The 16,081-nt window shown below is 56.1% G+C and overlaps 1 protein-coding gene across 4 annotated transcripts in view; it reads left to right on the forward strand.

Annotated features, from left to right (window-relative positions):
* Positions 1–16,081, forward strand: part of CHD6 (chromodomain helicase DNA binding protein 6) — a 92,310-nt gene that overhangs the window by 71,798 nt on the left and 4,431 nt on the right. For 2 of the 4 annotated variants that reach the window (XM_074920484.1, XM_074920485.1), the window contains exons 25-37: positions 623–726; positions 1,403–1,532; positions 1,818–1,878; positions 2,574–2,631; positions 3,306–3,525; positions 5,550–5,758; positions 6,907–8,472; positions 9,071–9,219; positions 9,491–9,697; positions 10,355–10,801; positions 11,456–11,647; positions 13,422–13,541; positions 14,600–14,704. In XM_074920484.1, the coding sequence (XP_074776585.1) occupies positions 623–726; positions 1,403–1,532; positions 1,818–1,878; positions 2,574–2,631; positions 3,306–3,525; positions 5,550–5,758; positions 6,907–8,472; positions 9,071–9,219; positions 9,491–9,697; positions 10,355–10,801; positions 11,456–11,647; positions 13,422–13,541; positions 14,600–14,704 (3,568 nt within the window). The remainder of the gene's footprint in view (positions 1–622; positions 727–1,402; positions 1,533–1,817; positions 1,879–2,573; positions 2,632–3,305; positions 3,526–5,549; positions 5,759–6,906; positions 8,473–9,070; positions 9,220–9,490; positions 9,698–10,354; positions 10,802–11,455; positions 11,648–13,421; positions 13,542–14,599; positions 14,705–16,081) is intronic. The other 2 variants (XM_074920486.1, XM_074920487.1) reach the window with 2 other exon arrangements.

Consider the following 16,081-nt stretch of genomic DNA (forward strand, 5'->3'; position numbering starts at 1 on the left):
AGCATGCCCCATCGCTGTGGCCTGCAGTCCCTTCCCAGCCCTGAGGACAAGGGGGCTGACCAGGCTCTGTTAATGCCTCTGAGCTTGCAGCCTGCCAGCTCCTGACCTTCTTGCAAAGACTCTGCTCTCGGTGCTTCAGAGAGAATGCCAGGTGATATGGCAGGCTTAATTTCCTAGAGTAGGGGCTCCTGCCTTCCCCAGCACAGCTCCATTGGCATGAGTCTGTATGGAGGGGACGTTGCAGCCCACCCCGCCAGACACACTGTTATTGTTTTTGGGCTGGTAGGTTTGATGTGGTTTCCTCCAAGAGATGCTGTTCAGATCAGATAAGATCTCCAGTCCTCTGCTGTTGCTCGGGTGGGAGGGGAGAGGGGCTTTGCAGCCTCCGCTCCTCTGGAGAAAGGCTGGGGAAGGCAGTGGGTTGTGGTGGAGCCAAGGCTCCAGCTCTCTGAGGCCGGGGAGCCACGTGTGGCAGGGCCCCGGGCCAGCCTTGCGTTCATTAGCTGTCCCCAGGCCAGCGAGTGATGGCTCCTGATTCCCCCTGCCCCTGCCCAGCAATGCCCAGTGCGCTCCAGTGTCTAGTGAGGCTGGGAGAAGGGTGTTCATACGTTGTCTGCCACAGGGAGCTGGACGTGCTGCTGCCGGACATTGACTACGTGGAGATCCCAGTGGACTGGTGGAATGCTGAGGCCGATAAATCCCTGCTCATCGGTGTCTTCAAGCACGGTGTGTACCCATCTTGTCCGGCGGCTGCTGGGGTGTGAGGGGGACTGAAGTGGAGCACCTGGCCAGAGCTCTGGTACCTGGAGGGAATGTCCCGTCAGTGGGAGGGGCAAGGCTGTGGCCACACACTGCAGCCCCCCAGGGCCAAGGCAGCTCTGCCCAGGCACTGGCAGCTGCGGTGCTGCCAGCTCGTTCAGGTGGTGGGGCAGGCAGTGCCCAGGGTGGCCGTGCCTGGTCTCATGGCAGACTCTTCTGGTTTGCCAGGAGTAGTGCACATTTTCCATGTGAGGGTGAGGAGAAAGGCACAGAACCTTTCCTGCATCCCCAGCCTTGTCCTGAAGTCCGCCTGTGGCTTCCAGGAGCTGTTTGGACCCAGCTGCAACCTGCCGTGGGTCCTGGTCACAGTTCTGTGGGTGCTGTGCTGCCTGCTGGGCAGGGCTGACTGCTGGGATGGAAAGGCTGACCTTCCTCTTTGCCTACTGCCCAGAGGCTGCAGAGCAATTAGCAGCTTTTGGGAAAGTGTTCTGAATTTCTGGGGGTGAGAAGTGCTCTCACAGCAGCACAGAGTGAGAGCCGGGTGGGGAGCTGTGTCCCACAGAGCAGGAGGTTCACCTGAACCAGGCTCAGGCCTGGCTTTGTACCATCTTTCTCCATTCTGATGGCCTGTGGCGGTTGGCAGGTTACGAGCGGTACAATGCCATGCGGGCGGACCCGGCGCTGTGCTTTCTGGAGAAGGTGGGCATGCCGGATGAGAAGCTGCTCTCTGCCGAGCAGGGCGTCAGCGACGGGGCCCAGGACACTGCCGAAAGGTGGGCAGGGGATGGAGTCAAGCTCTCAGAGGCTGTCTGGCTCACTCCTGGGGGCCATGGTAGCAGCGGGGCAGTGCTATGGGGTGAGCTGTGTGCAGGGAGGAGGAAGCAGACCATGCATCTGAGCACAGTGGGCAGGGGGAAGACAGAGGGGAGCTGACTCCCCAGTATAAGGCAGAGGGATGACATGAGCACCAATTCTCTGCTCCCTCCTGCCAACAACTGGCACAGCCAAGGGGGCTGTGCTGCTTCTGCTACCAGGGATTAATTCACTCTCTTCCTCAGGGGCAGTTTGGAAAAGGAAGAGAGTGGTGGAGAAAAGCTGGAGGGGCTGCCAAAGCAAGAGGTGAGTGGGATTCATGATGATCGATGCACGTCTGCTCCTGCCAGGCCTGCCCTCCCACCCTGCACTGCAGGCCTGGCTCCGTCTGCGCTGTGCGGGGCACCAGGGAACCAGCGTTGGCAGTGACCCTGCTCTGTGCTGGCTTTGCCATGCCGCGCACAGGCTCTGTGCCGTGCTCTCTGCCTCATCCCTGCTCACGGGAGCACAGCTTCTGCCGTTGCCTCTGTGTGTTTCCTGCAGACCTGGGCAGCATCCACCTTGTGGGGAGCTGAGGGGGATTGAGGGCTGCTGACAGCTACAGGTTCTGGCTTCAGGAGCCACAGGGGGCCCTGGCAGAGGAGTAGGGGGCATCCCAAAAGAAATGGCCCTGGAGCAGAGGAAGAGAGAGGGAGCATGGGAGGGTGAAGGGTTTGTTTGAGCACAGAGACTGTTGCCCTGCTACTGTCCTGGACCATGGCACTACAGCCTGTGTCACTGTGGCGGACCTCCCCTCTAGGCCCAAAAGGGACTGCACTGCCCCTTGGAGCTGTCACCTGCCCTGTCCCTGCTGCTCTGATCCCCTGTGCTGAGGGCAGCCAGCAACCGCAGCCCCCAGGACATGAGGCCCTGCCCGTCCTGCAACCCCCTACCCTGCCAGTGCTGGGTGGGCTGCAGGTACGGGGAGTTCTGTGCAGGACTCTGATGGTTTCCTTCTGCAGGACATCATGGCTGCTGGGGTGGGCGAAGCCGGTGAGAAGCGGGACGAGCCAGCAGCAGGTGAGGTCGTATCTCCCACCGCGTGGCGCATGGCTTCCTGGGGGCTGACACGGCGCAGCTGGAGCGCTGAGGCACTGCTGGGTGGGAGGGACACCCCGTGGGAGGAGGGGATGTGCTGCTCTGTGTAGTGTAACCTGGGCAAGGCTCCTGTCATGGGCCCTCCTCTGCAGAGCCATGTGTGACTCAGGGATGGGCCCTGCGGCAGGGCAGCCAGGGTCCTAAGAAAGTGTTTCCAGCCAAAGTCAGCCAGGGGTGACTAGAAGCCATTAGCCTGCCCTTGTCCTTGCAGTTGCCTGCATGAGATGAGTATGCAGGGTCTCTGCAGCAGGCAGTGCTGGCAGATGCTGGCTGGCTGGCCTTGCCCTAAGCAGCGAGCTGCAGTCCTCTCCCACGTGTGGCCTAGCCCAGAGCTCTCATGCCTACTCTGGGCTCTCTCTGAAGGAAGTTCAGACGTGGTGAGGCTGTAAGACAGCAGCTTTCGGGGTGCAGAGAACCAGGGATGGTCACCACAGCCATTGACACTCACTCATTGACACACCCACTCATGACTGATTCCTGGTGTCCCCTGTGGGAGGAGGAAGGCTGGAGGGAGCTCTCAGAGCCAGCCTGAGGAATGCGGGAACCTGTGGCTTTGAGTGTGCATTAAATACTAATGTCCTTGCTGATGTTTGAAGCCCAGGATGGCTCCGACTCAGACAGATCCTGCTGGCCTGTCTCATCTGCCCTCACAGCCAGACTGCGGAGGCTTGTCACCGTCTACCAGCGGTGCAACCGCAAAGAGCTGCCTCCCCGGGCAGAGATGCTTGTGCCTGGTAACCATGGATACTGGCTGCAGGACGAGATGTTCAGGAGAGCCTCTGAGATGGACTCGGTGAACAAAGAAATGCAGAAAAGGTAACGCAGCAGAGAGTCCTTTCCAGAGCTGATTTAGGCCAACTGAAGTGCTTGTGCCCCTGGATTGACGCAGTGGATGTCACCACGCTGCGCCTGTGACAGGCCCATGGGCCCTTGCTGGCTGGGGCATGCCGCTCCCAGCCCTGAGGGATCCTTGTGGCTCTGGCAGCCAGCCTGGCTGGGGAGCAGCCTCCACTGTAGTTTGTGGGTAGCAGATGGTGACTCGATGAAAGGAAAAAAGGGGACAGCTCTTCAGGGTCAAATCCAGCGTCTGCTGGGCCAGGGAATGCTCCCCAGCTGCAGCAGAACGGGTGCTGCAGAGCAGTGTGGAGGTGATGGAGGAGCGCTGTCACAGCCCGCGTGCGCAGCCTTTCGGACCCTCGGGGCTCTCACACCGCTGTGTTAGCCTCCCTTCCCTGGCCTCGGGAGCCCAGCGGTGGCATATCCTGGCTGCAGTGTGTTCCCGTTTCTTTTGCATCCCAGTAAGTGGCAGGATGGTGGGACCATCCTGGCACCGTGAGTGGCTTTCTGCTGAAACGGGGGAGGGTTTGTGGCAGGGTGATGCTGCTTCCATCGCTGCCAGTCCCCAGTGCACAGCCTCAGGCCACAGGGGCTCTCCGTGCTCAGCACTCCTCCGTGCCTTTGTCTCCTGTGAACCTGCCCCTGCTGCAGGAACACACACAACCACTTGGTATCTGCCCTCTGCTTTCTGTCCATGGCCTCTTTGTATGGCAGCTGCTCCAGCCACTCATCTTCCCTCTTCTCCTTCCTCTGGACTTCTTCCAGATGTACCATCCCTTCTTGAAAGTGGGGGCATCAGAAGTTGTGCAGTGGACACCACAGCAGCCTGGTGGGCTTTTTCTTGGGGGGACCCCTTACAGGAGTGTCCGAGGCAGTTTCCCACCAGCCTTTAATTTGAGGCCTTTCAGCAAACTTGCCATCGTGCTCCTTGATTTGGATCACTGATTTTTTTAAACTTTCTTCTTGTCATTGTCCTTTTTGGAATGAAATATCACTGCAGAGGGCTCACAGCCCCTGCAATCAGGGGTAGAAGTACTGGTCTAGGTGTATTTTGGTCAGATGGGGAGTGGTGTGGATGCTGTCACCCTGTCTGCTCTCCCTTGACATGTCACAGCTGCTTGCTGGTGCTGCGTCAGAGCTACAATTCAGAGGAACTGAGATTTGACTTTAAGCTTTCTTCAGCCCACAGCACTCACCTTTCTCTGCCGTGACCTGCTCTGGCGCTTGCCCTGCAATTTGCGCCCTGGTCTGTTCTCTGTGGCCTGTTTCTCTGTGCTCTGTTTGCTCGGGGCTGTATTTGTCCAGGGCACTCTTCACTATCTCTGCCCTGGATCATTCCTTTGGGTGATAGCCACTAGGTGAAAGCTCAGAGTGAGAGTTGTGCTCTAGCAGTTCTGTAACTGAACACCCCCCAGCTGCTTTCCTTCCGTGGCAGGGGTGGGGGGAGTGTGACACCCAACCCTGGCACCCAGGAGTCCACAGGAGTCAGCAGGGTGGATGGTGTTTGCTACAGGGACCCTTATGGCAACAAACCCAAGTCCCAGTTTCCCTCTGATAGAGGCTGGATGAGAGCTGTGTCTGCAGGACCTTTCTTTCTAATTGCTGGTACAGAGAGTTGAGAGTTGACCTTTCCGTGGAGGTGATGAGACAACTTGATGTGACAGGAAGCGAGTAGGTTAGATACAGGTTTGTGCCTTAATAGAAGCTGCTGGAGCCTGCACCCCATCAGCAGCACAGCCAGGAGCTGCACTTAGTGTTTTTTCAAACAACAGAGTGTTTTTTCAACAGTGAGCTGAGAGCCAGAGGTCCCAAGGCCTTCATTTCTCCTCACTATGCACCATAATGTAGAGGATCTGAGTTTGAGATGTTCTTCTCCTGGCAGCTCCCCCAGAACTGGTGGGCAGTAACTAGACAGTCCTCTCTGAACCCCTCTGCCTGGTGCCTTGCCTATGCTCAGACCAGAACATGTCTCAGTGGTGTTATGTCTCTTACCCGCCCCACAGGTGGACCAGGAGGGAGCAGGCAGATTTCTACCGCACTGTCTCCTCCTTTGGGGTTATCTATGACCAGGAGAAAAAGATCTTTGACTGGGCCCAGTTCCGAGCCATCTCTCGACTGGAGAAGAAGACAGATGAGAACCTGGAGAAGTACTTCTACAGCTTTGTGGCCATGTGCAAGAATGTCTGTGGTCTTCCACTGTGGAAGGAGGATGGTGAGTGGAAATTGCACGGCCTGTGGAGGGGTAACCGTAGGTTCATGTAGCTGTAGGCCAGAAATGGTTCAACAGCTCCGGTAGAGAAGGAGAGCAAGGGAGGAGCTGCAGGGACAGTCGGAGTCAGTGAGACACCAGGCAGGCTGTGGGCTTGCAGAAACCACGTGCATTTGTGTCTGCCTTGTCTCCTTGTGTACCACCTCCCCTGCACAATGGGGAGGTCGGGCAGCCCTGTGGACACCACCCCTTACTCTGACAGGTCTCATGGAGCTCTCCGATGAAATCGCAACCAATTTTATCCAAGACAGCAACCTCTAGATTTGAGGGAGTTAAACCAAGAAGCAGATCACGTCTTCCACACTGGAGCTGGGGGTTGTTTGGGTGATCTGTATTGCTGCTTTCTTTTTGAGCTGGACCGAGGCCACACAGTACCCGTGCTGTGGTGTAGCTGACCTCAGAGCTCTGCTACAGGGTAAAGGGAGTCTGAACCCGCTACAGGAGGCTGAGGAAGCCTGACTGACACACAGGGCATCTGTTTTCTCAGTGTGCCGTGCAGAGCCCTAGTGCATTGGCACTGTGCAGGACATGGCAGAAGTTGCTTAGGGGGCTATTTAAGCACAAAGCAATTGGGTTCTAACAACAGCAGAAAGGATTTTGTCTCAAACCTGTCAAGAGGTCTGGTCTCAGGCGCAGTTCCTTGGATGTGTGTGTATGTTAAGGCCTTAGGTGGGTGTTTCTCATCAAAAGAGCTGCCCAAGTTGAGGGACTCCCTTCCCTGAGAACCTGCTAAAGGACTACCAGAGGCTCAGACCCCAGGGAGCTGCTCTGCCAGCAGGTCCAGGCAGCTCCAGCACTGCTGGCACTGATGGAGCAGAGCTCAGACAATACTCCGAAATCCTCTGCAGCTGAGTGCCGCTCTTGGTCCAGCTTCTAAAGTTGAGGCAGTTTACTCCTGTCAGTCCATTTGGTGGCAAATGAATGGAGGGTGGTGAGGCTGGGAAAAGAAGCCTCAGCGGTGGCTACAAGCACTCCCCCCACCTCACCTGCAGTTTGAGCGAGAGTTAAAACTCACCTTGCTTGTCCCTGCTTCTGAGTTAACTCTCATCAATCTCTATAATGGGGCCTTGGCTTTTCTACCCCTGCTGTAGGTCCCCCAGACCCTGACATCTACGTGGAGCCCATCACGGAGGAACGTGCTGCCAGAACCCTCTACCGTATTGAGCTTCTGCGAAAGGTGCGCGAGCAGGTGCTCAAGTGTCCACAGCTCCATGAGCGGCTCAAGCTGTGCCGGCCCAGCCTCTACCTGCCGGTGTGGTGGGAGTGTGGCAAACATGATCGGGACCTGCTGATCGGCACCGCCAAGCATGGCCTGAATCGCACTGACTACTACATCATGAATGACCCCCAGCTGTCTTTTTTAGATGCATACAGGAACTATGCCCAGCATAAAAGAACAGGGCTCCCAGGCCCAGAAACCCTGTGCTGCCTTTACCAGACTAATTCCAAACTCTACAGTTCCCCTCTGTACAGCCAGGCAGACCGGACTTGCGAATCCCTGGAGAATGAATCTGAGAGCCAGATAAAGCTGGAAACTGTAGACAACTCCATGTCCCAGGCTGGAGGCAGTCCACCGGACGCAAACTGTGAAACGTTCATGTCTAAAGTCCGGGACATCATTTCCAGTAACTACGATGAGATCTCTCTGCCAGACTCGTTGGTGTGCATGATGTACGATGAGAAGGCGTGTAACAGTGAGCAAAGCTCCCTCGCCCGAGACAGCCCAAGCTGCACAGATGTTGGGAGCAGCGTTGCTAAACTCTCTGAGGACAAGCTAGAGGGGGATGAGGATCCATCCAGCTGTGAGGCAGATGCCATGAGAGAGACCCCCTTCCTCGAAGGTTTGCAGATGGACTGTGGCCAAATGGACAGTCAGAATGAGGAAGCTGAGCCTTCACCTTCTACCCCTGAAAGCAACCCTTTGCGGAGTGTCCCAGCAGAGCTCTGTGAAGCCTTGCAGCAGAAGGGAGACCTCACCAGACCTGCACCTGTGCTGCCTGAGCACAGTGCCATGGAAGGGGTCATAAGCATGGGGCTCTACAGTCCCAGTCTTCATAACTATGAAATAAAGGTTCCCCCTGAGCAGAGGTTCATCAGTCTGCTGCAGGAGAAAGGAATGGAGGCAAAATCAGGGCCAAGTCAGAGCCACAGTGAGGAAGACGAGGAGGAAGAAGAGGATGATGATAACTCTGAGGCAGCAGCAGATGTTGTAGAAGGCTTGAGTGGTCCCAGGACCAGGGCCGGTTGTGACCCTGAGGCTAATGAACTGGGGGGCGAGGAGCAGAGCTCTGGCCTCCCCACACCCGAGGACACTTGCCCAGAAGACGTGAATGGCGAGAGAGAGTCCCTGGGGCTGGGGACACCCGAAGGTCTGGGGGAGCCCGGGCCAGAGGGCAGGGAGGACCGTGGCCTGGACGAGGAGAGCACCCTGCGGCACTCACCGAGCCAAGCACAGAACCAGGCTTTCAGCCTGCCTGCACCTCTGCTGGGGGCCCCAGGGGCAGAGCCCTGCCATGCCAGGGGGGAGGCCTGGGGCCAAGGGGCTGAGGGGCGGGCAGGCTGCAGAGAGGCCCTGCACCCCAAGTCCCAGGGGCTGAAGCGAGAAGAGTGTGAGAACAGAGACAAGGGGGAGAAAGCCAGCAGCAGCCAGAGTCAAGGTATGGTCCTGAGAGCTCCCTCTGGTTGACAGTTACCTCCAGCTGAGGTGGGAGGGACCGTCTATCCTCCCTTCAAAGCCAAAGCCTTGGGGCTGCCGAGCCCCTGGAGCACCTACCCTCTGCAGGAGTTGGGGTCCCTCTAGCTGATGTGATTGGGGAACAAAGGGCTGGTGGCTGTGTTTGCCAGCAGGGCTTGCCTGAACCTCCTGCCCTGAGCCTCAGCGGCCCTTCTGCCATGACCATCATCCCATGGAACCCAGGACACGCTTCCCTTCCTGGCACACGGCACTGCCTGGTGAGCAGCTCCTGGAAAGGCATGTGCTCTCCATGCCCGCCTGGGGTATGGGGATGGTCAGGGATGGGGACCACTGCAATACAAGTCCCCAGACCCAGCCCAGGAGAGTGCTGGCCCTTCCTGAGCAGCGTGGACCACCTGCCGTGAGCTAGGACTGCTGCATTTCTTGGTGACTGATTGGGAAATGAGACCCTTGGGGACCCAGCTGGGTGCTGGGGTGGGAAGGTGTGAGGAATGGCTCCTGCCTTGAGAGGGTGAGAGGAACAGAGCAGCGATGGGTTCTGTTCTCTGTCGCTTTCTCAGATGGTCCAGAGAAGTACTTGGAGGAAGAGAGCAAGAGTTGTGCTTCTGTCCTGCCTGGGGAGATCGATGATCTTCAGGATGCCCGGGCACCAACCATAGCCCAGCTGCTGCAGGAGAAGACGCTTTACTCCTTCTCTGAGTGGCCTAAGGTGAGTTTAATACTAACTTTGTATTGCATGTGTTACTGTGTAGTCCTGACCAGCAGTGGCTCATACAGCCCTGGCTCTGCTCCTGGTCCTCCACACACAGCTCCCCACAGGTGCTCTAACTGGGGTGCTCTTCCCAAGCACCCATGCCATGGACACACCTGCCCCAAAGCCATACTGAGGGCACCAGGCTGGGTTTGTCGTTAATCCTGAGGTTACATACACAAGTCAGCCATTCAAGTTCCAGCCTGCCACCATCCAATTCTGTTCGCAGGACCGTGTGATCATCAACCGCATTGACAACATCTGCCATGCCATCCTGAAAGGCAAGTGGCCTTCCTCCAGCCAGCAGTTTGAGACACAAAGCCTGCTGACATCTCCAGCAGTAGCCAGCAATGCCGGCAGCAGGAACAGCTTTGCTGAGTCAGAAGCCTCTGATCCCAGTTTCAATAACGGAGTGTTAATCTCACAGGTACAAAAGGTGAGGGGAACCCTTGGGCAGGGACAGGCTTGGGCCTCTGGGGTGAAGCATTGCCCAAAAGTGCTCAGGAGTTTCCCAGGCGGGGTCTGGCTTTTCACTACCTCTTGGTGACATTTGTGGTGTGTAACACATGGTGTGAGCCACTTGGTCCCCTCCACTGAGGGCTCTCAGCGCCCTTCCAGTCCTGCTCCCTCCTGGGAAGGTGGCTGTTCTGCAGCAGCTCCACAGCCTCTGCTTCCAGAGTCAGCACTGGAGAACCCAGCATGGTCAGGGGGAAAAGGTGACATTGCCCTGGTGTCCCAAAGGAAAGGGAGCAGGAGAGGACACCCCGTCAGTCACCAGCTCTCTCATCTCTTGCTGTTGGACACAGCTCAGAGGCAGAAGCTGCTATCGTGGGACCCCAGCCCTGCTGCCCAGCAGCTGGCAGAGCACCTAGGGTTATAGCACCTTGGGAGATAAAAGTGTGTGTGAGGGCACCTCCTGCACCACTCTCACACAGGGAAAGAGATGTGATGGGCCCAGGAAAAGGGCACCCTTCTGGGCTCCTGTGGAGAGGCAAAAGAGCCTGGCCACTAGCTCAGTGTTGGTCTGAAAAGCTGTGGTACCTGGGAAGTGCACGAGTAGCCATAACTCTCTCCATGGCTTTGATACACACAGGAAGGTTTCCTGACCCCTGCCTTTGCAAAGGACGAGCGGAAGCACCGGAGGCCCTATGAATTTGACATGGAGAGAGATGCCAAACAGAGGAGCTTGGAGCAGCTAGCAGCAACCCATGTTCATCCACCCATTGTGCTGAACGGCTGGCGTGACACAGCGGTGGACTTGTCCAGAGCCTCTGATGGGTCCCCAGGGAGCTCCTCTCCTTTCCCCCTGAACACAAACATGCCCAAACTGGGGACCGTGAACACCCTCCAGGGCTCCCTGGGCATGGACTTGTCTGGCATCCTCCAGGCAGGGTTAATCCATCCTGTCACGGGACAAATTGTAAACGGCAGCCTCCGAAGAGACGATGCTGCCATGAGGAGGAGACGGGGCAGGAGAAAAAATGTAGAAGGGATGGACCTCATCTTCTTGAAGGAGAGGCCTCTTCCAACCAGGCTGCAGGTGGGTTGGTGCTTCCCCCCTTTCACATAGTCCAGATGGAGGCAGCATGAGTTTTCTCATGGTCCAGCTCTCCCCTGCAAGCTCTGCTGCCCGTGACAACACGGAGCCTCCTCCAGGATAGCTTGGTTTGTGCTGGAGCAGGCAGGAGCAGATGCTGCTCCAGGGAGGAAGGGCAGTTTTCTCTCTGGATTGCAGCACTCTGCCTGGAGTGATTTGAGTCCTGCTAAGCATTCTCAAAAGCAGCTGTCCCACCTCAGGGGGTATCTGGGGTTAGAGGCATGAGGAAAGGTCCTTGACTGCATTGGACCTGTGGCCAGGAGCTTGCTGTACCCTTTCTTCTTCTGCCCTGGGATCCGCTCAAAGAAGAATGGGGCTCTGGGAGCAAGACCAGTCCTCTACACCACTTTTTTTTCTGGGGAGAAGTTGGTCCACCTGGTAATTAGGGTGTTTCCAGGTGAGTTCAGAATTATCTCCAGCTCTGTGCCCTCCATGCCTGCAGTGGTGGGTGGTGATTTAAGTAACAGGCCCTCAGAATATATGGATTAACCTGTTTGATGGAAGCAGAAGACCTCCTTTTAGAGTTCTTCTTCTCTGGGTGTGCATGCATTGCCACGTGGTGCTGATGGGCTCTCCCTGTTCCTCCCTCCACCTCAGGATGTTCAGGAAGACCAGCCACAGCCCCCGCAGAACAGTCCCCTCCCTGATGGGCCGGTTGCTGCTACCTCAACTCCGCAGCCAGTCCCAGCTGCAGGCAGCCAAGCAGAGAAGGCTGTCCCAAATAAGAGTCTCCTCGACTGGCTCCGTCAGCAGTCCGACTACACACTTGACGTTCCCGGCTTTGGCACAGTAAGGGTGGTCTTCAGTGGCACATCTGTGTGTGTCTGCCTTTTGTGTTGCCCTTGGTGTTAGGTTTTCTGTGGTTGCTCTTGAGTTCAGGGCTTCCACAAAGTGTCTCAAAATGCAGCCTTTTTCCCTCTACCATGGCTTGTGATCACCGGGGCTGTTGGGGAGGTTGGTCACATGCCTGGGAGGTGGGCATGGTTCCCTGCACAGCAGTGCAAGGTGCTGAGCTGCCTCCTCCTGCCCCACGATCCGTTCTCCAGCTCCAGTGCCTCCGTCTGCCCAGTGCACAATTAGTCAAGTGTCTTCCAGAAGTGCCAGGATTGGGGAAAGAAATGGGAAAAGGGATTTGGGATGCTCAAGGCCTGCCTGTGTTGCTCCCTTTCACCTAGGGTCATTTTAGACAGTGCTGTTCTATTAAATAAGGTTCCCAGACAAGAGGAAACCTCTTCTCTTTAAAAACTGGACCAAAGTGGCTGTGTTGGAGGCTGCAGAGGCTGCAGTTATGTGGCCCTGGGTGCCATCAGAAAGCAGCGGCAGAGAGTGGGGCTCAGAGTCTGATTCTTCTTGCCGTCTCATGAGCATCTACCTCTTGGTTTCACACGTTGATTTGCTCCAGGCTTCAGCTTATTTAGACCATGTGGTAGGCAGCTTATTTAGACCATTTAGACCATGTGGTAGTCAGAGCACAAGCTGTAAAACAGGGTAGGAAGAAATGTCTTAGTAATACATAAAAGAATGTGCATCTTGGTCCTGGAGGATTGTGTGCCTGAGGCAGGGATTCCCCGGAGCTTGGAGTACAGGCAAGCCGTTAGTGTTTGGAGCTTGACAGAGATGATAGATGAGGAGCCCAGCGTTTGCTCAGGCAGGATGGCCCTTGCTTTTCAACATCCAGAGATATATGCAGCTCTGTGCCCAAGGCCAGACTCCCAGGAGCACTGCAAGAAGCAGTCAGGTGGTGGAGCAGGCGTGGGAGTGCCTTCTCACTCCTTGCCATCAGCCTTGCCTTCCCTGGGGGCTTAGTGGAGTTGGCCCGGTCTGGCGATGCCGCTGGTGAACCTCAGGGTGCCCAGGGCCAGCCCTACAGGATCTCCCGTCAGGGCAGGTGTCCTCTCTCCAGGTAGGATGGATTGAAAGCTGTTTTGGGGTATTGCAGCAGCAATAGTTGAAGGACAGACCAAGCTCAGAGCCTGCATTATAATGCTACATCCCTGCAGGCGCATTGACACCGGGACTGGGTGCACAGGACTGGGTACAGGCAGTGAGTATGCAGCATCTCAGCTGTAGCTCTGTAGGTTGTGTCCTGAAGGGCTCTGATCCCAGAGAAACATGGTGCAGCATCTCTGCGGTGGCAAAAGCTAAAATAGGAGTGAAACAAAGCTGGCAAGAAGCAGGTAGCTGTATCAGGCTGACAGGAGATGGTACAAATAGACCCATTCTCTCTGTCTTTCCTCGTTGTAGTTAGCACCCCATTTATAGATGCACACACCTGAATTCACAGCTGGTTACTGTTTAGGATTGGAGAGGATTTAGAAAGGTCTGGAGCAGTCTAAGTGGGTATGCTGAAAACCCCTTTATACCTAGAAAAATCCGTTGTTCTCATTTGAGAGCTGGCCGTGTGGCAGAGACCAGCTTGTGCCACCCGCACTGCTCCCACCCAAGTGTGCAGGGACCCTCTGTCCCTCAGGAGCTCATCTGCGCTGCTCTCCTGCAGGGCTTGTAGCCATCTAGGCTCATTAAGCCATCTAATCCCATTAATGTTGTCTTGTTTGCACTTCAGAATTTTTCAGACAAGCCCAAGCAGAGGAGGCAACGCTGCAAGGACCCCAGCAAATTGGACATTAACTCACTCACGGGAGAGGAGCGGGTGCCTGTGGTACATAAGGGTACCGGACGGCGGGTAAGCGAAGGCCTGTTCTGTGCTCTGCCCTTGGTGTCTTGAAATGCTTAGCAGACCCTGAGCTCACCTGGAGGGAGATTTAACCCAGAGAAGCCTATGGATGGGACAAAACTCTGGAACACTTCACTGATCTACACTATCCTGTGACATGTGTGTGCCTGAGGGGACACAGACCTGCGAAATAAGTGACTCTCTGTGTGAAGTAAGGAAGGTCCGAGTGTTGACCCTTGCCAGGGTACACAGACCCTGCAATGGCAAAGGGATTCAGCCTTTGGCTTTAAAGCCACCATCAGCACAGCCCTGGCTAGTGCTTCCCATTCTGGATTTGATTGTTCCCCTTGAATTCACTGCAGTATGCCACAAATTGTAATATTGCCATGCAGGTATCTTTGTCCTCTTCCTCCTTATGGGGCGCAGGCAGAGCATACCAGTACCCATCCATGTGCTGGGCATGTGGGAAGTGGAGGGTTCAAAGAACTTTTTCTTGCTTAGTGAGCAAGGAGCATGGATTTACTTGTCTGCAGTTTAATTTCCAGTGCACCGATGTTCACCTCTCTGAATGAGAACGGGCATTCAGAGATACTTTCCTCCCAAATTCAGTTCTTAAACACACCCAGGACTGCACTAGGCTGGAAGGTGGTGTGACATTAATCACATCTAAAATCAAAACTAAAGGGTGAGGCAGAAAGAGGCTGTTTCAGCCACATCTGTGTTTCTCTCTTTTACACCCACAATGGCCATTTGGAGACCTGGGTGAATTGGTGGGTTTGTCCAGTCCTGAGCATGGCTTTTGTGGAAGCTCTGTCCCCATCGCTTGTTCATGGGGAGGGCGATGGGACGGGCCACAGAGGCTGAACTTGCCTTTTCTCCCTGAACTGTGTGTCTGGAAGCAGCAGGCACATACTGACTCCTGCAGAGACGTGTATCGAGGGAAGAACCTGTGCCCCAGCCAAATTGCAGCCCAAAGCAAGGAGCTAGGGGAAGTGTAATCATATTTCGTGTATTATTTTACATAACTCTTTCTGCAATAGAGGTCATCCTTCTGCTGTGTTTTATAGTTAGGGGGAGCCACGGCACCAGCATTGAAGGAATTGCCAAGGTGGCTTGATGCAAACTTGGAGTATGCTGTTGCAGCTGACTGGGCTGACATTGTTAAGCTTTCAGTAAGTTAGAGCTTTTGGAGAAATCCGTATCATGTCATCTTTTCTTTCCCCTCCCCATTCCCACAACCTTTCTCCAGTGAGGATCTGGCTGCACACGCGGGAGGGAGTAGCTGCAGGGCCGGCAGCAGTGGGAGTGCTTGCACGGCAGAGAGGGAGGTTGGGTGTGTGCCACGGCTCGGCAGTGCGGCCAGGGGAAGGAGAGAAGGGGGTCAGCACTCTGGGAATGGGGCTCAGCAGCTCAGGCTGACTGTCCAGAGAGCCTCGGGGTGCTTAGAAATAGCAGGGGCAAGAGAAACGCCCTAGGAGCAGTAACCCACCTCAGGTGCTGGATGACAGGAGGTGGGCAGAAAACGTTCTTGTGGGTCAAATTTTCAAAAGTACCCACAGTAGAGGCATCTCATCAGCTCCTGCAAACTCTGCCTGTGCAGCCCTGGGCCCACTACACACCCTGCAGGTCACCAGGCCTGAAGGCTCAGACACTGGCAGGGAGACGGGCAGGATGGGGCTGAGCCTCGCTGTGTTTATTCACCCTCTTTGTCACGCTGGTCCCTGCCTCGGTGCGTGGCAGAGCCTGCGGAGCAGGAGCACTCTCCCCTCCAGCACACGGGCGCTGCCAGTCGTGCTGCCCTGCCCTGCGGGCTGGCCTTATCCAGACGGCTCCCTGTGGTCCCTCTCACCCGATCCCTGTTTTTGTGGCTGCAGTGGTTGTGTGACGACCTTGCAGGGGGCTCAGGGCGGAATCAATTGGCTTAGAGGTTTGTACTGCTCTCAAATTTGCTTTTAATTAGCACTGGAGATTTGGCATGGTCTGTCCCACTCCCCAGGAAACATCTCCACGTCCGGGCTGGGGTCAGTGCCCCATCTGGGTGGGTGCACCCCTGCAGGCTGGCAGCTTTTCCTTACCTTCATTTGCAGGGGACGGTCTCTTTGCGGGCAGGAATAGCTGTGTGTGCCTGGCCGCTGCCCCAGGCACCCGCTCAAGCACCCTGGGTGGGCGGCTGCATGCCCGTGAGCGTTCACACGCCCGAGCCCCATCAGCACTTTGCTTTTGACGAGTGCCCATCTGTCCTGGCACGTGCATGCAGAGGGACATCTGGCTGCTCCAGGGCTGGGGCAGGCGGGAGCCTGGGGTCAGCTGCCCTGCGGTGCCCAGGTGCAGTCATGGCCCCACGCAGCTTCTCCCATATGCCAGTGGGAGCAGAGCAGAGGATTCTCCCTCTTTGGGCAGTAGCTATGCTCTGCAGACTGCCCAGGTCATTTGACTTAAGTTTCTGCACTGCAGGCATCTATGGGAAATACTTTTCCTACCTAAATCTGTTATTGGAAATGGTTCAAAGAGTAGCAATATTGAAACTCAAGGGAGCCACAAGGGGAAAT

Source organism: Athene noctua, chromosome 16 (genome assembly GCF_965140245.1).
Source record: "Athene noctua chromosome 16, bAthNoc1.hap1.1, whole genome shotgun sequence".
Taxonomy (NCBI): Eukaryota; Metazoa; Chordata; class Aves; order Strigiformes; family Strigidae; genus Athene; species Athene noctua.